The sequence below is a fragment of the Eublepharis macularius genome, chromosome 14 (assembly GCF_028583425.1).
Source record: "Eublepharis macularius isolate TG4126 chromosome 14, MPM_Emac_v1.0, whole genome shotgun sequence".
Lineage (NCBI taxonomy): Eukaryota > Metazoa > Chordata > Lepidosauria > Squamata > Eublepharidae > Eublepharis > Eublepharis macularius.
Window position 1 is genome coordinate 32957059 of NC_072803.1, and position 21856 is coordinate 32978914.

The 21856-nt window shown below is 42.1% G+C and overlaps 1 protein-coding gene across 1 annotated transcript in view; it reads left to right on the plus strand.

Annotated features, from left to right (window-relative positions):
- LOC129341874 (disintegrin and metalloproteinase domain-containing protein 2-like) overlaps positions 1-18927 on the plus strand; it is a 42889-nt gene extending 23962 nt beyond the window's left edge. Inside the window, exons 10-20 of the mRNA XM_054997234.1 lie at positions 618-699; positions 1948-2084; positions 3638-3836; positions 4062-4151; positions 6817-7015; positions 8280-8388; positions 10891-11074; positions 12697-12777; positions 14836-14953; positions 16988-17144; positions 18891-18927. Of these exons, the coding sequence (XP_054853209.1) occupies positions 618-699; positions 1948-2084; positions 3638-3836; positions 4062-4151; positions 6817-7015; positions 8280-8388; positions 10891-11074; positions 12697-12777; positions 14836-14953; positions 16988-17144; positions 18891-18927 (1393 nt within the window). The remainder of the gene's footprint in view (positions 1-617; positions 700-1947; positions 2085-3637; positions 3837-4061; positions 4152-6816; positions 7016-8279; positions 8389-10890; positions 11075-12696; positions 12778-14835; positions 14954-16987; positions 17145-18890) is intronic.
- Positions 18928-21856: the final 2929 nt, after the last annotated feature.

The window sequence follows — 21856 nt, forward strand, 5'->3', positions numbered from 1 at the left end:
TCTCTGTTGTGATTTGTAGGATATTTCCATGTTGTTGCCATGTGGGAGAATATGAAAGAGAAATCACATTTCTGTCAGTGTATCTTTATGTTCACATTGTCAGTGGATTTAAGGAAAAGAAGACTTAAGCTTCTTGTGTGATATAGAGACTAATTAATGTGGAGTATGTGTGTGGCAGCATCACTATACCAGATATGAAGCAGGAGCTGCAATGATAGCAATATAGTAGTAGAGATAAGCAAATCTCTTCCTCCCCATATTATTCAAGTAATTCTGGCTTTTAAGATTCTAGTATTTGATCACTGTGTCCTGACTTGAAGGAGCTGTCATTTGCTCGGTCAACTAGTAGTTGAGGAGATCTTCAAGCAGCCATTCTAACAGAGAGGGGAAGGAACACCCAGAAAGAATTGCGAAAATGATCAGGTGCCGTTCACGTGTAAGATGTCACTTGTAGCGAGGCTTGATCTCAGCCCTGTGCCAGCTGATGCCAAGGGACACAAAAGCAATGGAATGGGCAAATAGCAGTGAAAGGAGCCAGCTGTGATTTGTATGGGTTTGATATGTGACTTGTAGGTGTATTTAAAGTATATGACTTGACCTCTGCTTTTGTACTTTAGTTACAGGGAGAAGCCTAATTATGTAGGCTCAACATTCTCAGGAAAGCTGTGCTTGCGGAACTATGATGCAGCAGTTGCTCTGGTGAAGTATCACTGAATCTTCTTGGCTAATATATATTCACTGACTGGCAGCTCAGTCTAAGGGCTTTGCTCATGATTAGATTGCAGTGGAGAATTTTTAAAAAGTTAGTCTAGGAGAATATGTTTATTTATTTATTTAAAGCATTTATATACCTGCCTTTCTCGCAGCTATCATAGGACCCGAGATGGGTAATAACATTGTAAAAGCAGTACAAAACAATTTAATAAAACAAACATTAAAAACAACTTGTGCCCCAACCAGCAGATTATTCCCCCTTTGTCCAGGCTCAGGCTGTAATAGGTGAAGACATGTATAGTATAGTATAGTATAGTATAGTATAGTATAGTATAGTATAGTATAGTATAGTATAGTATAGTATAGTATAGTATAGTATAGTATAGTATAGTATAGTATAGTATAGTATAGTATAGTATAGTATAGTATAAAACGGGTTACTCTTTGGCTGATAATTCCTGTCAAGAGCAATTGAAAGGAATCTGGAGTGAGTAAAGAATGGCTGTGAAGGTTAAAGATACTGTTGCTGAAATTCCAAGGTCTCACCAGTCACTTATTTTCATTTTCCAACTTACTCTGGAAGGGCACTCATCCAGTAGGTGAATGTGCCTTACTGTGTTAGGCTAAATGGCACAAAGCCAATGGAAAATTACCGTGATACCACTCTGCCTGGCCTGCTGCTCTCACTAAGACCTTTGTTTTCATCTAATGTTTAATGAGCACAGAATATTTTCCCTTTCTCAAACTTGGAGTGTTTTTAGCTATCTTGTTTTTATGTCACCTCTGCTTTTATATTATTAAGTACTGCTTTTAAAATGTTTTAAATCTTAATCTTATGTTTTATTTTCTACTTTTGTTCTGTTGCTTTTTGTTCTGTTTTGTATGATTTATTGTGGTAGATGTTTTATTGTTGTTAAGTTTTTAGCTGCATTGTAGGAAAAGGCAGGGTACAAACAGTTTTAATGAATATATTTTTGTGCTCTGACCTGGCTTTGGATTTTAATTCTTCTGCTTTTATGATATGAATGATTCTTTGAGTTTTTTAAAAATGCCGCTGTCCTAATTGGTTTATTTTTTATAGATGCTGGTTTCTCCATTTTATCTTTACTGATAAGTTGTGTATGGTTGTAATGATTTTGCTTGTGAGCTGTTTGCTGGCATTTCTTAACGTATATACATGTTATTAAGTAAAATAATTTATTTCCTGTTTTCAGTTGTTCTTCTTTCTTCCAGTACCAAAAGTCTGTAAACTTGGAGATATTTTCAGTTATTGTTGCACAATTGCTAGGCCTGAGCCTGGGGATGAACTATGATGATAACAAGAACTGCCAGTGTCCAGGACCCATCTGCCTCATGAACACTGAAGCAATGTAAGTCTGTTAGTGCCAAACCATATGATAGATGCTCTGTTTTTTTAAAATTGGTAAATAGCTGATTCAGTTCAGATCATGATGCAGTAGGGAGGAGCTGTGGGTCACTGGAAGGGCATCTGTTTTGCTTACTCCCTGGCACCTCCAGTTAAAAGGATCAGGCAGTAAGTGATGTCACAGACCTCTGTTTGAGACCCTGGAAGACCCACTGCCAGTCAGAGTAGACCAGGGGTCCCTAATATTGTGGGCACTTGGGGAATTTTGAGAATAGGTTATGAGCACCTCAAAAGAAAAGCTGCTTTGGGGGATGGAACCCATCACAAAAAGTTTGCCATAGAGGCTAGGTCCAATAAAAAAAAATGTTGGGAGGTTCCACATAATACTACAAGGTTCTAAGCCAAGCATCCTCCTATAACGGAAGCAGCTGTTTTCAAATGGGTTTTCCCTACAGACAACCCCTAATGAGGTTCTTCAGAAACATCTCCTACTCTATTGAAGTGTATAAAAGCCAGCACAACAGAAATGTCAGCATCCTTGCTAAACTTCAGTTCCTATGATGCTTTGTGAGAAGCCATGCCAATTATACTGGATAAAATGCAATGTTGTTTTGTAATGTAGATGAGTTGTATGAAGAAATGCTGCATTGATGTCTGATTAGTTACATTGGTGGTTGTGTTGATTTCCAGTAGGATCTGCATGAAAAGTGTCAGTGAGTAACTTGAAGGTGCTTTCATAGAATCCAAGTTTCAGCTTCTGTCAAGTAACTTTTTATTCCCTGAGATTTTCCCAAAATCTTCTAAACCTATGTTCTGTCATGATTTTGAGAAAATGTTTACTTATGTTGATTTAATGCACTTTGGTAATTGTTTTTACTTGATTTTTGTCTTACCTAGTTATTTACTTAACTTAAGTTATTTCTACTTTTCTCATAGAGATTCATATTTTCATATTACAGAGTTATATTATAGGGTTATAAAAGTCAATGCAAAAAACAGTATACTGCATGGAATGAACAATACAGTAAAACTGGGTTGTACACATTAAGTAACAATGAAATAGAAATAGTATACTACATCACATAAACTAGATTTCATAACTGGAGAATGCTAAAATATAGACAGTATAATATATCCAGTAAATAGTGCAAAGAGAAGCAGAAGCTACCTAAACATTTCACAAGCAATTGAATTAAAACCTTATTAATTAAATAGTGCCCTTCCTGCAAAATTCTGTTTTGCTACATCTCTATTCTCTTTATAAAAATGCCCTTATGAAGAGTTCTGTCTTACACATTCTGTTAAATGATAGAAGCATGGGAGCCTTACTTACCTCATGAGGTAGGTCATTCCACCAGGTGAGGGCCAGGATAAAGACAGCTTGGGTAAGGGCCGCTGTTGGTTTTTACCCATTTGCAGGGAACTTTGCTCAGATGAGAGAAGCTGTTTCAGTGGAAGATGGAGTAAAGTAGAATTTTATTTCACTGTGCCTTAGATACCTTATGAAAAGTCAAATAAAAATGTGTTATAATTATATATATTTGTTTTGTATTTTAGACATTCAAATGGAGTTAGAGTCTTTAGCAGCTGCAGCATTGAAGACTTTCAAAATTTTATCAAACTCAAGGGTGGCCATTGCCTTTCTAATAGGCCACACTTACAACAGCGCTATGATAAGAGAATGGCAAAGAGCACACCAGTTTGTGGGAACCGTATTGTAGAAGCTGGAGAAAATTGTGATTGTGGTTCACCCCAGGTCAGTCACTGGGAAATGACTGCTGGCTTTGTTTGACTTTGTATCTTTAGACCAGGCGTTGACAAATTCCCTTTCGCTCCAGGAGCCAGCCCCAAAATTTAGAAATCAGGCTCGTTTTTTAGCATTCTTGTTTTCATGTTTTTTATTTATTGCTATCACAAGCCCTAATCCTTTAAATGTTTTACTGCTTACAAAAAAAAATAAGCTGTGTGATTTTATTTTCAGGAATGTAAGAAAAGTAAATGTTGCACCAACAAATGTAAATTTCAAGCAGGAGCTGTATGCAGCACTGACCCATGCTGCCAAAACTGCAAGGTGAGGTCTTGGATCCAGAATATTTTAGAAGCTTACTGATGGCTTTCCATTCATGTGTGCATTGGCCACTCTTTCTTAACAGGAGCTTGCTGCCATAACTCCTGAGCAATCACACTGAAAACTATCTCCAGATACTAGTTCACTTTGTGGCAATAGTGGGCAGATTTTTCATTTTGATGGTCACCTCTGGGTGTCTGTTTTTGAAGCTCAGAGCTGTATGCTGGCTCTTTCCAGTGCCAGCAGCGTGCTGCTTTTAATGCCTTAATGACACTCAGCCCTTGAGCTGTTTAATGGTTTTTCTAGAGTGTCTGTCTACTACTTTGTCAGATGCATCTGACGAAGAGAACTGTGGTTCTCGAAAGCTTATGCTACAGTAAAGTTGGTTAGTCTTAAACGTGCTACTGGACTCTTTACTATTTTGCTACTACAGACTAACACGGCTAACTCCTCTGTCTACTAATTGATGCTGTAGTGTGACAAGTTTGGGTAAAATAGATTTTTGGAAGCAAATTCTTTTGGAAACACACTGGTAAGTGCTTCCACATAATTTAATTTAATTTAATTAATTTAATTTCTTACATTTATATTCCGCCCTCCCCGCATCAGTGGGCTCAGGGTGGATAACAACAATTCAACATATTAAATATCACTAAAAACTTTAAAAACTCTACATCTAATCATTAAAATTACAACTATGCAAATATAAAAATTTCATATATATACATATAAATAAATAAAGAGGCAGCACATAGTTTGAATTCTACGTTCTGTACAGCGGTTCTTCCCAGAGCAAATATATGAAGTATAAAGTATAGACAACAGCATCTGCATAGGAGGGCATATGATTTAACCCCTTCCCCCTCAACTGGGGGGGGGGCACCGCCTGGCATCAACCATATGCCATAAGCTCTGCCTTACAGGCCCGGCGAAATGCTAGCAAATCTTGCCGGGCCCTGGTCTCATAAGACAGAGCATTCCACCAGGCCGGGGCCAGGACCGAAAAGGCTCTGGCCCTGGTCAACGCCAGGCGGGCCTCCCTAGGGCCAGGGACCTTTAAAAGATGTTTCCCACCTGATCGAAGAGTCCTCCGGGGCTCATATGGGGAGAGACGGTCCCGTAGATACATCGGTCCCAGTCCACATAGGGCTTTATAGGTTAACACCAAAATCTTGAACCTGATTCGGTACTCCACCGGTAACCAATGCAGCTGGCGTAGCACCGGCATAATATGCTCCCACACCGGTGCTCCAACAATGACCTGCACTGCTGCATTCTGTACCAGCTGTAAGCGCCAGATCAGGCCCGTGGGAAGCCCAGCGTAGAGTGCGTTACAGTAGTCCAACCTAGAGGTGACCATTGCTTGGACCACTGTAGTCAAGTCGCAGGGCGATAAATAGGGGGCGAGCTGCCTGGCCTGCGGAAGATAATGAAAGGAAGACCTGGCAACTGCAGTGATCTGATCCTCTATCTTCAAGGAGGAATCGAGAATCACCCCCAGGTTCCTAACTCTCGGGGCCAGTGTAAGCACTGCCCCATCGAGTGTAGGAAGCCGGGGTCCCGAATCCATCCCCCCACGACTCAAGTACAGGATCTCCGTCTTCGTAGAATTCAATTTCAGCCGACTTTGTCAGCCACAGCCACAGCCTCAAAAACATGCTCCAGGACATCAGGAGTTGATCCAGGCTGTCCGTCCAACAACAGATAGAGCTGGGTGTCGTCCGCGTGTTGGTGACACCCAAGCCCGAAACTCCGCACCAGCCATGCAAGGGGGCGCATATAGATATTAAATAGTAGTGGGGAGAGTATCGCTCCCTGTGGCACACCACGTACCAGTGGCCTGCAAGACGATATTCTCTCTCCAAGCGCCATTCTCTGTCCCCAATCATGGAGAAAGGAGACCAGCCACTGCAGTGCTGTCCCCTGTATCCCCACATTGGCAAGGCGGTGGGTCAAAAGCTCGTAATCGGACACTGCTGACAGATCCAATAAAATCAGCAGTGCCGATCCGCCCTGATCCAGATGTCTGCGGAGATAGTCCAGGCAACCCTGATCTCATCAGATCTTGGAAGCTAAGCAGGGTCAGTCTTGGTTAGTCACTTGGATGGGAGATCACCAAGGAAGACTGGAGTCATTATGCAGAGGCAGGCAATGGCAAACCACCTCTTAGTTTCTTGCCTTGAGAATTCCAGCAAAGGTTGCTGTAAGTTGGCTGTGACTTGATGCCACTTTCCAGTAGCGGAACTATAAACTTCAGCTGCATCTTTACCTGGGATTGTGGTACCCTAAGGGCCACTAGGTCCCATATGAACCTGCTTGTATGCTACAAGCATCAGCTCCAAGGGTGTAGGGATCAGGATCTTTGATGTGGTGGCACCAGATTTTGGAATGACTTCCACAACATCATGTGCCTAGGTTATTAACTTTTAGGCACCAGGAAAAAACTTTCTATTGTCCAATTCTTTGATGGCATTCAGTTAATTTATTTGGTACTTTTTTTGTAATTTACTGTTATTTATGTTTAATTATAATAGGTTGTTTTTAATTACATGTTGAGTCACTTGGAGTATAAGTATCTTAAGCAATTAATTAATTTTTAAAAAACCTTAGAGATAGACAAACATTCATATTATGAAGAGTGCTAAATTCTACTTTTTTTTTTGCCTAGTATATGCCAAGGAACACAGTATGTAGAAAGGCGATTGATCGTGCTTGTGATTTCCCTGAGTACTGCAATGGGAGTTCTGCATCCTGCCCATCTGATGTTTATGTCCAGAATGGACATGCATGTGGTGGCAACACTGGTTTCTGTTATGCAGGAGTTTGTCAGTCGGCTGATCTACGCTGTCGGGAACTCTTTGGTCCAAGTAAATGACACACCTGTTTTCTTGCTGCTTTTAAAAATGGTGTCCCATTTTGTTTTTAAAAACTTTTATTCACAACACTTTAAAAATCACCTTATCCTTCAGAAAACTCAGGGTGGTGTATGTGGGACTTACTTCCTCTGTTTTTTTTCTCCTACCCTATTTGGTTGGTGAAGCTGAGAGAAGAGAATTGGCCCATTGTCACCCAGTAAGCAGGTTTCTCCATCTTGCTCTGACATTGTAACTACTGTGTTATCCTGCATCTCCTTTCAGGTTCTTCTCTTATAGAAGATCTTCCTTTGGGGACTAAATTTTAACTCTACATGTCTAGAATATTATATTTGTATACTCTTCTGTCAGCTCAGGGCAGCTATCAACAGTATCTATTGAGGGCGCAACTATACTACAATCTTATATATCAGTTTAATGGTTGTATCTCCCTCCTGGAAATTGTAGTTTGGAAACAATAGTAAAAATTCCCTTTTGTAAATCTCCAGTTCTATTTTACAGAACTGTAGTCTCCAAGCTACCCTGGGAAAAGGGAACAACTTTTAGGTGTTTCCCACAGGGGCACAGGTTTGTGTAGTTTCCCTGTTGCGGCAGTGATTGCTGTGACTATGGGACTTCTGCATGACAGGTTGCCCTGCCCCACTGCCCCCCACTACAGGGCTTTTCTGGGTTTTAAAAAATGGTAATTGAATATCATTATAATGATAACAATCTGAATATCAGGTTCTCTGAATTCCCAGCTTTTTTTTTTTTTACAATTAAGTCTCTAGCTCCTTTCATTGTAGAGAGGTAAGGGGAAAGCCATATCTCCACAACAAAAGGAACTAGAGACTTCCTGTGGCTACTGTATGGGTGGGACTGGGAAAATCCAGAATCTCTCTTCTATACTGCAATCATCAAGGCTTTGCTGTGATATTTCCTAAAACTTCACAGCAAAGCAGGTTTGGGAAACCTGTGAGGTACACAAATGTATCATGCTATGGGAAAGCAAGAAAACCCCAATTCCCAGCATCATCAAATGCAGGGCAAATAACCCATGCAGAAACAGCTTTATACTAGTAGGCATGCCTGCTTTCCCCAAACATTTTGTGATTTTAAGCAGAGGTATAAATGACTTGCAGAAACAAAGGAGAGCAAACTGTGATTTTAAAAAAAATCCTTCTCCTCACAGACATGTGCAAGTGCCTATCATAAGCATTGCCAAGAATATTATATCAGGTTTGTATAGATATGTTAACTGTTCTTTCAATATTCACAGGTGCAAGAAATGCTCCGCATGCATGTTATGAAGAAATTAATCGTCAGACAGATAGGTTTGGACATTGCGGGACTCATCCATCAGAGGGTTATAAGACTTGTTCTTTTCAGTATGTAACTAGGCAGTAGAGAGGAAGTAGAAATTAAGAATTCTCTGTGGGGTGTGTATGTGGGTGAATGGTGTAGTTTTGGTACACATTTTTATGTGTGTTGTGGTAGAGGAGCACCATGTTCTTCTTGGAGCTCTAAAAGTACAAGGATGTTATCACTTAATGGGAACTATTCAAATTGATGAAAAGAGGTCTTAAGCCTGAGCCAGGAACCGTTAAAACTCAAAGTTTGCAAGGCCTTTTTCCTGGGTCTGCCTGGTCCAGCTGCCATCCAGTTCCTTCCCTCTCACTCTGTCACCTGCCAGCCACTGTGTGGAGGAGCAAAACAGACACAGGGCCTTTCTATTGCTCCACAGTAACCTAATCATATTTTATATTTCATTCACTTCACAATATTTATGAATTTCACTGCCATGACACATAGTGACAGTTACTAGCCTAGTGGGCTTTAAGAGGGAGTTAGATATATTCATGGATGAAAGGTGCAACAATGGCTATTAGCCATGATGACTAAATGGAGCTTCCATGTTCAGAAACAGTGTGTGCATGGGGAGAAGCAGCAGGGGGAGATTTTGCCCTGCTTATAGGCCTTTTGGGGGCAGCTGGTTGGCCACTGTAGATGAAATAGGATGGTAGACTAGCAGGACTGTTACTGCTTGTTAGCTGACTTGGAGCTTTTTTCTACTGAAAAAGAAAGGCATCATAAACAAATTATATTTTTCTCCACCTAATCACCTGAAATGCATGAAGGTTTTCATTTTACAGCTGGAGAAGTTCCTTTGGAACTCTTTACTTTAAAAATCAGCATTTGACAAATCGTTGAAGAATAAGGGCACTTAAGAACATAAGATCAGCCCTTCTGGATCAGGCCAGTGGTACATCCAGTTCAGCATCCTGTCTAACATAGTAGCCAATCAATTACTATGGAGGTCATAGAGACAACTGAGAGCCAAGCTACAAGTGACAAGTTACACTTGCCTGGCAAGTGAACAAACTCATGTGTATTCCTCCCTGTTCACTTGCCCTCCACTTGATCACTACGTGATCAAGTGGAGGGCAAGTGAACAGGGAGGAATACACGTGAGTCTGTTCACTTGCCAGGCAAGTGTAACTTGTCACTTGTAGCTTCGCTCTTAGGTGTTGCCTCCTAGTACTGGTATTCAGAGATTTATTGCCTCTGAATGAGGAAGCTCCCTCTAGTCACCACAGCTAGTATCCACTGTGTGTGTGTTGCTCCAATGTGCATCACTTTATACGCTTACCTACATTGAACTTCATTTGCCACCCACATTATTGCCCACTGACCCAGTTTGTGGAAATCCTTCTGGAGCTCTTCACAGTCAGCCTCAGTTTTCACCATCCTGAATAATTCAGTATTATCTGCAAACTTGACCAATACACTGCTCAATCCTAAGCCTAGACCATTAATGAACAGATTAAATAGCACCAGTTCTGATAGCTCTGCTTCCTGTCATTTAACCAATTTTTAATCCATAAGAGAATCTATCCTCTTTTCTCCTGACTGTTATGCTTACTCAAGAGTCTCTGGTGAGGTACCTTGTCAGAAGTCTCTTGGAAGTCCAAATATATAATGTCTACTGAATCACTGTGATCTACATGCTAATTCAATTTCTCAAAGAACTCCCAAAGGTTGGTGAGACATGACTTCCCTTTGTAGAAACTATGCTGAGTTTCTATCTTCAATAACAATTTCTACTAATTTGCCTGGGACTGAAGTTATGCTAAGTGGCCTGTAATTTCCTGGTTTCCTTCTAGGCCTCTTTTAAAAAATTACTGTAACATTTGCTGTTCAAGTCCTCTGTTACAGAGGCTAATTTTAGTAATAAAGTTACATATACTGGTTTGTAGATCAACAATTTCACATTGGAGTTCCTTAAGAACCACAGAGTGTATGCAACCTGGACCTGGAGACATACTGGTTTTTAATTTGTCCAATAGTACTAGAACTGAAGTACCCAGAGGCACAGGTGCAAAGTTGTTTGCTGCAAAGTCAGCTCCGTTGCCCCCCTCCTGTTCCTGTACAGTTGCACTTCTCTGGCTCTGGTTGCAAAATTGTTTCCCTTCACCCGTTTTTTACTGTGCTGTCAACTTCTTTGCTTTTGGTCTGCATGGCTGCCTGATTAAAAGTTTGTTTGCTGCTTTCTTTGCTTATTTTAAAATCTTCATGGCTGACACAAGGAACAGGGAAAAGATTGAGGAGAGAGAGGGCTGACAACAGCCTGAAAAAAAATGCCCTGCACTTTTACAGAGGCTTAATATGTGGATCCCTGACCTGGTTAATTCAGACAAGCCTGATCTCATCAGTTCTTGGAAGCTAAACAGGGCTGGCCTTGGTCAGTAATTGCACGGGTGACTGACCTGTAGTGAAAACCAGTGTTGCAGAGACAGTAACTGGGTAGCCTAAGAACGTTGGGGTTCTAACAAACAACCTTAGATTTTATACACATATGATCTGATCTCTTTTCCAAATATTTTCAACAGGGATTTCAGATGTGGAAAGTTAATTTGCCTGTATCCAAGCAGTGTTCCTTTTGTTAAACTGAAAGTTCCTGTCCTGTATACTCCAGTGAGAAATATTATTTGTGCATCTCTGGACATGAAACAATCAGAGAATTTGCCAGACCCTTTGCTGTTAAAAGATGGTACTAAATGTGGACCTTCTAATGTAAGAATATAATCTAGCATAATATTATTGAAATACTATGTTCAGGGTACATTGTGGTGCTTTATAGAATAACACATGTGGGGGACCTGCAAAAACTTGCAGGGGGCATCTCATTTTCCCCTCCTCGCCATGGTCTATTTCCCTTCCCTGACTGCCTCATAGACTCTCCCCCTTTCTTGCTTCCTTGTCTCTTTCCCACCCATTTCTGTCTGCTCCTCTGTTTTCTGCTTTCCCTGCCCCCAGTAGCCTCTCTGCCATGGCCCAGTTGCATGGTGCTGGCCAAGCTAGGCCTATTTGTGTGGTAGGGAATCTGCAAGGAGCTGCAGGGGGCACTTCACTTTTCCCTATATCCCCTTCCTCACACTACTTCTTCTTTCCCTCCTCCTGGCAGCCTCTGTATGCTCATTTTTCTTTACATCCTTCTCTCCTTCAAACCCACTAAACAACCTACCTTTTATCTGCCCCCCCCATCTTCACCTATATTTCTTAATTTACTTCATTTATATACTACATCATTCTTCATTCTTCTTGCCTTCATATTATTTTCACAACAACCCTAAGGTAGGTTAGGCTAAGAGTATATGACTGGGCCAAGATCACTTAGTGAGCTTCCACAGCAGAATGGTGATTCAAACCTGGGTCTCCCGGATCCTACTCTGAAACCCTAACCGTACACTACACTGGCTTTTTGGCAGAGTGGATTGAACCAATCTGGGTGCAAGTCTTGTGGTATCAAATTGTCAGGTAGTTGCTTCTGGGCTTGGCTCCAATGAGTCCTCCTTCAAAGGCCAACAAACCTTTGAAAAGGGCCCTGCCACCTGTCTTTTACTGACAGCATCCAAGCCTGAAATACTGGCTGAACTGTTATGGTTGCCTAGCAACGGCCATTGAGATCATCTGGTTAAAGCACTCCTTTATCATTTTGGTACTCCTTTTATCTTTTTGGTTTTTTATTTTTAAACTCCCCAGTGTTTGGGGTTTTTTATTTCTGATTTTTCTGTAGGAAGATCTGTCTTGTCTGTTCATGGCTCCAGTTTCTAGATTTAAGTATCCTCAGATAGTGGCCATTTGGCTATTAGTATATAAGATAAGCAAAGTAAAAGATTACATTAAAGATGATGACTTATCTCTGCCTTGAAGCTGTTTAATTCTTGACAACAGAGGGGGTAGAAGCTTCAGTTAAGATCATTGGAGTGTTTCAGCAAATAGAACCACTTTGTTAACCACCTTTTGACGTTTGCCTCCATTTGTTGGTCTGGAAGGGGTGCTTACTAGCTGCTTCTTTCCTCCAAATTGCACCCCACGCCCCATTTTCTGAAAGTTTGAGAGACCACAGTTCCTACACTTAGATCTTGACAAGCACCTAGCTTGCTTCTAAGGATCTAGTTTACTCATAGTTTACCTTACTGGGCATTGTGATATGACTGCTTCTAGAATTATGAAACCAATGTCAGGCTGTACTATCAGAGTCAAAACCAGATTAGTCCAGCTCTGGAAAGTAGAGGTATATTGTCGGGACCAGGTCATAGATGTTGGAGCCTGCTGCTCTAAATTGTTGCTTACTCAACCCTGGTATGCTCATGGTTTTTAAAACCAAAATGCTGTTTTTATATGTGTTTTAGGTTTGTATCAATCAAATATGTGAAAACTATGAAATCCTGAAATATGATTGTAATCCTAAAGAAAAATGCTCTGGACATGGAGTAAGTAAAATGTTAGTGTTTCTACAGTCAAATGAGGTAGATGTTTCTTCCTCAAACTGCCCAGCATCATGAGTATCTGATGAAGTTTACTCATTCAGTGTCTCAGGACAGAGCCACATGTGGCTGTTTGACATTCCACCTGTGGCTCTACTGAGCACTATTCCCCAATGTGACATGTGCTGCGTTTTCAAAAAAAGTGAGCAAGGCCATTGCCGAGTAAGGCTTGGGGTTCTCAGATGATTCTCATCTTGAAACAGCCATTGCTGGAGTAGAGGAGGGAGGCATTCCTCATGATGGGTGTGTGGAGGTAAAGGGAAATCATGTGAATGCAGCCAAGATTATACTTCTATATTTAACAGTTTGATCTTATTTGTGTGTGTGTGATGCATCTCCTTGACTGATAGTAATTGTGAATATGACTACCTGCAAGCTACAGAGTGAGTACCACTGGTCTAAGGCTAGGTTTTCAAGGGCAGGAAAATGAGGTCATGATGTGGTAGAGTGGGCTATCACACCAGACTGCAGTTGGGAAAGTAATTTGTTAACAGATTTGATATGGAAACTCTCCCTGAAAGCAGAAAGGTAAATGTATCAGGCTGATATTGTGGAGAAAATCATGCTGCCCGCTTTGGATGAGGCCAGGATTTATTTAACAAAAATAGTTAAGACTTTGGGAGTCTTGTTGAACCCAGTCCTTCTACTAGAAAAACAAAATTAATATGGATGCCCAAAAATTGTTTTCCTCCCAATTACATCTAGCATGGAAGTAGTCCCCTGTCTCAGACTCGACCAACCCAGCCATGTTGATCCATGCTGTGGTAACTGTGAGGCTGGCCTACTGTAACACATTCTTTATATTTGTCCTTGAAGACAACACAGAAACTTCAGTTGGTTCAGACAGCAGCAGCTCAATTACTCACCAGGCTTGCAGTTTCCAATGTGTTTCTGAGTTCAATTCAAGGTGTTGGTACTTCTCTCCAGATACTATTCCACAACTAACAGCCCCAATGTTATGGAACAATCTGGCAGAGGCTGTGAAGAAGGCCTTACTATTTTTAGAAAAAGTTAAAAGGCTGAATTGTTCAGATTTTGTTTGTGTTTTTGAGTATTTTAATGTTTTGTTATTATAACTCAGGTTTTAAATCTATTGTAAACCAATGTGAGCCCCTTTTGAAGGAAAGCAGTGGGATAAATGCTTTTAAAGTAAAGCACCATGAAGAAAAGGGTATTTGCCCACCATTCTACCTCTTGTGATAGTTTTCTGCATGTAGGGAGGTGTACTTTTTTAACATAAGAGAGCATTTGAAAATCCCCCCCCGCCCCCGCCAATCTGAAGTGTTACTATCTGTTTTACCTGGTCAAGATTATTTTGGTCAAACTACCATAGAAATATATGAAACATACAAATAGTTATGGCAATGAAAATGAGTAGGTGCAGAGTGCCTGTGCAAAATTAATCAGTGGTATGATATTCTCAATAGAATTTTCAAAAATAGGTTTGATCTGTATTCTCTGAATGCTATTGAAAGGTCAGGGTGTTTCTTTTTAGAAATCAGTAGCAGTCCCCTGGAGGAAAAAGAGTGTCCTACCTCTTTTATAGAGGCTTAATGTGTGGAAATGGGCAGTTAAAGCTTCCCATAGCATGGAGGTAAATAAAATTGCCTGGTAAAGAATAGCCTGTTAAGCTTCTGTTAAAAAGGCAGGACATTTTTTCCACCAGGATGTCGGCAACCCAAGCTCCCTGTTGCTTAAATATGAAGCAAAGGCCCTCTATCTTTAATAGTTCTTCATATCTTCTTGTTTGACAAAGAATTGCAACCACAGGTGGAAGGGGTGGGTGCTAAATGGTCATAGCAAAAGAAGCCAAGAAGTAGAGCTATAGGCAGCAGTATGTGTGAGAAGGCTTTTGGGGGTTTGTCTGACAAGAAAAGAATAAAGGCCAGTGGATCAAATCCAATTGGAGTCGGTGAACACGGGGCACCCTTTGCCTTGGGACACAGGAAGTAGAAATAATTCACTTCTACACTTGTTTGTTTTTATTCTCACCCGTGTTTTCAGATTTGTAATAACAAAAAAAACTGCCATTGTGATCCAGGATGGGCTCCTCCAGATTGCAAAAAGAAAGGAAGCCGCCTGGGAGGAAGCATCGACAGTGGGATTCGCATTTTGGAAAGAGGTTTGTTTCAGTGGAACAAATACAGTAAAGGCCAAGCCCTTCTATCTTGTCAAACTGCTGAAGCGCATAATCAGCAGTCAATGCATGCTAACATCCTACAGCGATTTAGGCATGTTGGTCTCTAGCTACTGATGTACAAGTACAAAACAGGGACAAAACAAATGGCATCCAAGATGGGAAATAGAAACAACATCCGTTTTTCCACTGATAAACATGATATACCATATAGAAGGAAGCTTTCACAGGTAAGACCTGTTGAACAGGAGCTGGAGAAGAGCTCAACAGACAGCTTGTCCCTCCTTCGTTCAGAAAGGAAGTAGCAGTGCAAACCTATTAAAGGATACAAGCTCTGAAAGCTGAAATTGGGAACCAAGGTGTGGTTAAATATTTCAAGAAAAAACAACTCAGTGTAGCTATCACAATCTTGTTCTGCCTGCAAGCTTCCTTGGGAATCTAGCTGTAGTGTGGGCAACTGGAAGTATTGTTTAACTGTTTCCTAACCCTAAGAAGAAAGTTGTCTGATGTCTCAGAATATTTGTTATCACAGGGAATGTATTGGCTTTATATACTAACATTTCGCATGAAGATGCCAGATTAGTAGTTGAAAATATCTCATTAATAGCCTTTGATCTGTGGCAGACCTTTATTGATGAACAGGCCATTGTTCATGAGGAGGCTACTGTTTGCAGGAATTCGCTGAGGATAAAACTGATCACCCACCTTGTTTGCAGAAGGGCGTTCCCCTTGGCACCTTAATTATTTATTTACTTTATTTCTAGTCCACTTTTCTTGCTGAGAGTCAGAGCAATTTACAAAATTTAGGAATGTAATATAAGACATAAAATAAACATTGCAATAAAATTGGATTACGAAGTTAGAAGATGCAAAAAAACCAATATAAGGCACAATGTAAGAAATTTATGAACTGGATACAGAAATTAGAAAACAATAGAGTAAAAACAAGAAATGCATAAAATATACAGTGCCATAAGTTACAGTCCTTATTCCTTTGTTAAAGCAATTTTTATTCAATTTATGAAGGTATCATAATATTTACTGTATTAATTTCTGATGATTCATGAATGAAGATATGTGAAAGGGGACTGATAACTGGATATTCAGGATATTTTACTTGAAGTTAAAGTTGCCAACAAGCCTGGAGAAAAATGTCCCTTTAATAGAAGCTTTATGGTATGTAATTTACCTCCTTGCCTTACAGTAAGCCTCTATTAAAGGGACAGATTTTTCTTTAGGCCCATTGGCAACCCCAATTGAGGTGCTTAATTGATGAAATTTCAGGCTCACCTAAAGAGACATGGGTGTTTATTCAGGGACAAATCTTACTTCAGATTCTAGATGAGAGCTCATATAACTGAATGCTCTTCCATACAAAAAATTCCCTCCTCATAAAGGAGAGGTGTTCTAGCTGTATGTTCTCCCTCAAATCCTAGTTTTCTAGGTGCAGGGATTTTTTTGTTGTTTGGGCGGGAATAGAGCATTCCATCATATGAGCCCCTATGTGTAGTCTGAAGTGGCACAGTGCCTATATGGTAGACAGGCTGACCAGATCACTGAGAACTACATGCAAAATTTCTGCCTGGAGAGAGCATGTGGAATGAGCTTTCCCCTTGCTTTAATGGCTAGGCTGATACTGAGGGATTGGTGCAAGCTGAGCTGCAGTCCTACTCACAAGAATGTAGACCCATTAAAGCTGTGCCTTTCAAGTAATTTGCACAGGAATCAAGTGCCAGTCACCTGAATGAAAGTTCTGCTCACTCCAGGCAAGTGGCCATTCCCAATAAATAAAGCAGCCTAGTTCTTTTCTTATGCAAGTTCTCTCTAGTTTCAATTTGAAACAGTTTTATCAGTGGATTGGATCCAATCAGTTCTTCAGCTAGTGAAGAAGGAAGTATCTTCTTTGACCATTCAAAAAGGCTGTGCTGAGAATCGTGAGACCTGCACATTCAAAATTCATGTTGGCAGGAGGCTACTTAGCTGCCTGCCAAAGTTGTTTTGAAATCTCTTCCCATCTAGAGGTCACTGGAAGAGGCTTGTCAGTCAAAGTGAAGACGTGGACACTGCTAAGCTTATTCCTCTTTCTGCCTGTTGTTATTGGGTCAGTCATTATGATTGCCAAGTGGAAGAGAAACAACAATTACATCACGGAAGAGGGTGACTCTCAAGACTATGAGTGAGTGCAGATCTGAAAACTTTCCAAGCATTGGCTTTGCTGGATGTAGACAATCACTTTGCATGAGCACTTGGAGGGAACTGTCTGAGAATGCTAAATCCAAGCAAGATCTTCTGTGACGGATCACTGTGCTTCAGTTGGGTTTTCTTTCACATGATGCATGAAAAATGTTACATTACAAATGTTACATTAATGATGCCACCAAAGTTTGTGCATGCATGTGTGTGTGTGAGGAGGGGGCTTGGAATAGTCATCTTTTTGAATCCTGAGCTTGGGTATACATGAGGGCTTGGATTGGTGATGGAACTCAACAGCCCTATCTGCACTCCTTCCTGCCCCTTTCCCTTCCCTTTTTTCAAAAGTACCTGTTGTTCTACAGAGGAGAAAAGTCCTCACTCTCTACATCCATCAGTATATCTAGAAAAATAGCATCCAGTGCACAAGAAACCCTGGGAAACTCAGCTCTCCAGAGCTGTCAGGTACATTCCATTGGTCCTAAGAGATCCAGAGGGCTGTGTTCTAAGGCTCATTCCCAGGTTGTAAAAAAGCAAGTATACATTAAGTTTAAGAGAGTTCATCCATCCCTACTTCATGTTTATTTAGATGATTGATGCCTTGCCTTTTCTCTGCCATAATACACGCAATAATATTATTATTCTCTGCAATAATAATAATACAATTTAAATGCATAATGCCCTATATTTTTACTAGTAAAACTTGTACAATACAAAGAAACATTGACTTTACTCCAGAATGTTGTTGAGGGAAAGAGATAGGAATGACTACAGAGACACAGCTGTCAGAGTGAGAGCTAAACTACACAAGACAACTTAAGAGTTTGTGCAAGTGTTTTCAAGTATATGTGCTCCAACATGTGTTCACTTTTCCCCAAGCTGAGTACGTGTCCTGTAACTTCAGTCCATGCACGTGTCCTGTAACTGACAGCCCAACAGACCCAAACTGTAGCTCCCCCAAAACCACAGCACCCCCCAAGCAGGCTGACAAGCCACTCTCCATTGGTTTCTATTGTCGGGGAAAATGACTCCCACTGCAGAAACACGTTGATCATGGCTGCCATGGCCACACACACACTCCCAATTAAAATCTACACACCAGACAGTCCAACAGTCCCACCAAAACCCCTCCAGCATTCCCTGAGCAGGCTGACCAGCCATTCTCCATTGTTCCCTATGAGGACCAACATCACACCAGAGAATCACCAGGGGGATACTGTCCTCATTCCTATGATCGCTAACCTTTGGCTGTCAGAGTCCCTGCTGCTTTAAAATTACAACTTAACCATTATAGCTGCCTCCAAAGAGTCCTGGGAATTATTCTCATGTGGATTTTGAAAAAAAAATGTTAGAGCTCATGCTCCACCATGGAAAATGGCTTGGATGAAGCATAATATCCTGTATATATGTTTCTTAATAACAACTGACTACAAAAAATAATCTCTTATTTAAATCCGGATTTATGCAATTTTGTTTTTGGATTAATTACTGGGCCCATACCGCATTCTGTAGTTACCCTCCAAAACCAGACTCAGGACAGCCATTCTGAGGCAGTTACAAATCCAGGATAATCTTTTTTTCAAAGCTACAATGTCTTTGATAAGAACGCAGTGTTCATAAACAATGGAATCCCCCTTTCAGAGTTTGACTTGTTTTGGGATAGGGATGGTCATAACGTAATACTCTGCCTAAAATTCAGTTTTTGATAATCCCAATATTCATTGTATTCTAGAACAGAAGACACGAGTATGCCTGACAAAGCAAGGTAATTTATTATTTGTATACTGATGAAACCTCTTTATATAACTGGCCACAAAGGCTAGAAACGACGCATTCTCATGACTTCTTTTGCACCTTCCTCTGCAGCAATGGAAGGTGGATTTGCATATTGTTTTTTCTCCCTCAGCTAAAGGACAGGCTAGATTTAGTTATACTGCTTATTTATTGTCTTTCTGTACAAAGACACTCAAGGCAATTACAAAGCATAAAAACATTAAAGGCACTTCTAAATATAAACTTAAAAACAAAAACAACCAGTACTGGTATCCATAATACCCAGAACTTCACCTCACTACAAATCCCAGGATTATCTGGGAGAAGCCACAGCAATTACAGTTTATAAACCCACTAGCAACAGAGCCCCTTGTGTAGAAAAATACAACAGGCTCTAGAAAACTGATTTGACAGGCCCCCACTGCGGGGCCTTGGGAGGGCTGCACCACTGTGCTGCAGGGCCTTGGGAGGGCCCCCACTGCAGGGCCTTGGGAGGGCCATGGTGGGCCTCCCTGCTATCTCTGCAGCCCCTCAGAGACCTGGCACAGGTGTAGGGTTGCAAGGTCCCTTTAACCTCCAGGCGGAAGATCTGGCCCTCACCTTTGGGTCGTCCTCACTTGCGCAAAGCGCATGTGCTTCCGAGCTATGTGATGACATCACTTCTGGAACATGAAATCATTGTGGAGTGCACGGTCCAGCAGCAACTTCCCCAGGGAGCATTCCTGTGCTCTGCAGCAGGCCAAATTGAGCCTGATTTGGGCCAAATTGGGCCGCTGCAGCACGTGGGAGCACAGCCAAAGCAGCATGATGGGCCCTGGAGTGCTTCTGCACTCCACAGCAGTCCAATTCGACCTGAATCCGGCCACTGCGGAGTGTGGGAGTGCAGCCGGGGCAGAGCGATGGGCCATGGAGTGCTCCTGTGCTCTGCAGTGGCCCCATTCAGCCCTGATTCAGGCTGCTGCCAAGCCTGGGAGCGCTGATGGAGTGTCACAATGGGCCCTGGAGCACTCCTGTGCTCTGCAGCAGGCCGAATCAGGCCGCCGCAGAGTGAGGGGATGCTTCTGAGGCAGCACAATGGGCCATGGAGCGCTCCTGCACTCCACAGTGGCCTGATTCTGGGGTGGTGTGACGGGCCCTGGAGCGCTCCTGTGCTCTGCAGTGGCTCAATTTGGCCCAATTGGGGCCAAATCGGGCTGCTGCAGAGCTCAGGAGTGCTGCCAGGGTGGCACAATGGGCCCTGGAGAGCTCCTACCCTCTGCAGTGGCCCAATTCAGCCTGAAACAGGCAGCTGTGGAGCCCTGGAGCACTGCAGGGTCAGTGCAACAGGAACTGGAACTCTCCTGCGATCCACAGCGAGCTGAATCGGGCCTATTTCGGGCTGAAAATGGCATAATGCGGCATGCAGGAGCGCGCTGTGCCCCTAGCAAGCGTGGCACAGGAGGTGCGTTCCCCTGCCTTTTTCTCTGCTGGCCAGTTAAGTGGGGGGGCAGGGGGTGGAGGGTGGGAGCAGGGGATTCCCCCTCCCCCAGCAGGGGATTGGCAACCCTATGCAGGTGACAGGGAGGCCCAGTGTGGCAGCACGGTCCAGCAGCAACTGCGCTGCCATGCTGGGCCTTCCCACTACTGTGACGGCCTCCTGGGGGCTCCGAGGCAAGCACTGTAGCTGACAACTCAGTTTTTATCCCTGTGGAGGGGTGTGCAAGTGCACCTGCATGGGTATAAAAAGTGAGTCGGCACCAGTACAGCTTGCCTTTTATATAATAGGATTGCATTACTGAATAAACAGTAGTTCCTAGTATATTATGCAGAGGCCAACTCTGATTTGCCGTCAAGCCTCAAAGATCCCCGTCTCCCAACTACCTCTGTTGTTCCTCCTTCTCTCCCAGCCTTGCAACCCACTTGCAAGGTACACCCAACCCACTTTTGGGTCTTGACCCACAGTTTGAGAACTGTGGCTTTTGCCCATTCGCTATTGTGAGGAAATGAGCACGGACTGTTTCCCCCCTCATTTTCAGCTGAGGTTTTATAAGTGGTTCAGATACTGATTCTTCTTGCTTTATCCACTGTCCCCTGCTCTTTTGCCACAGTATGTGAGCAGCAAAGACTACACAGACCTAATGCAACCAGACCTGGCTTTGTTTTCTGCTGTGCAGGGAGAAAAACGAGACAAGAAGACTGTGCTACTGTTTGCCTCATCATTGCTCAATAAATGCCTACTTGCTCATGAAGCACAAATGAGTAGGATCTGAATGGTCTTCTTATGGTTATAGGGTTCTTCTGGTTATAGGGACATATATGTGGAAATCCCCCAAGGATGGTGTTCCCAAATGAACAGCCTGAGATCTAAATGGAGGCAGTGAGGGTTCTGGGCATGCAGTGAGGGTTCTGGGCAAGTAGCTAGTACTGACAGATGTCGACAATGAGGGCAAAACAGATATAGGAGAGCTATGCAAAGTTTCCCAACTCTGTCCCTCCCCCCTTCCTTTACTGGAATTGTGGTGGTGGTGGTAGTTATCCCCCCCCCAGCTATTTTTCTGATGAGAATTGTCCATCCCAAAGTGTTGTTTTCCTCTCATAGATAAAAAAGCAGTCCAGGAAAAGCAATTTTCACCAGAAAAACAGCCTTCATTTCCTTCTTCCCCATTTCAAAGGTCTCAAGACCTATTCACAGGTGTCTCCCATCAACTCACATGACAGGCTTTATTCACACCAACAAATATTTTTGTTGTCACACACGCATGCACGAAGAAAAAACAAACTCACTCATGTCTGCTGGAGTGCAAATTTGGAAGGTGTGTGACTAAGACCTTGTGTACAGCCTGAGGAAGGAAAGGCAAGCGTAAGTAGGAATACATGGCTGTGACATCTAGCTCTGCCCTGAGTATCTTAACTGAGGGGAACAGAATATACATAACAGCATGATAG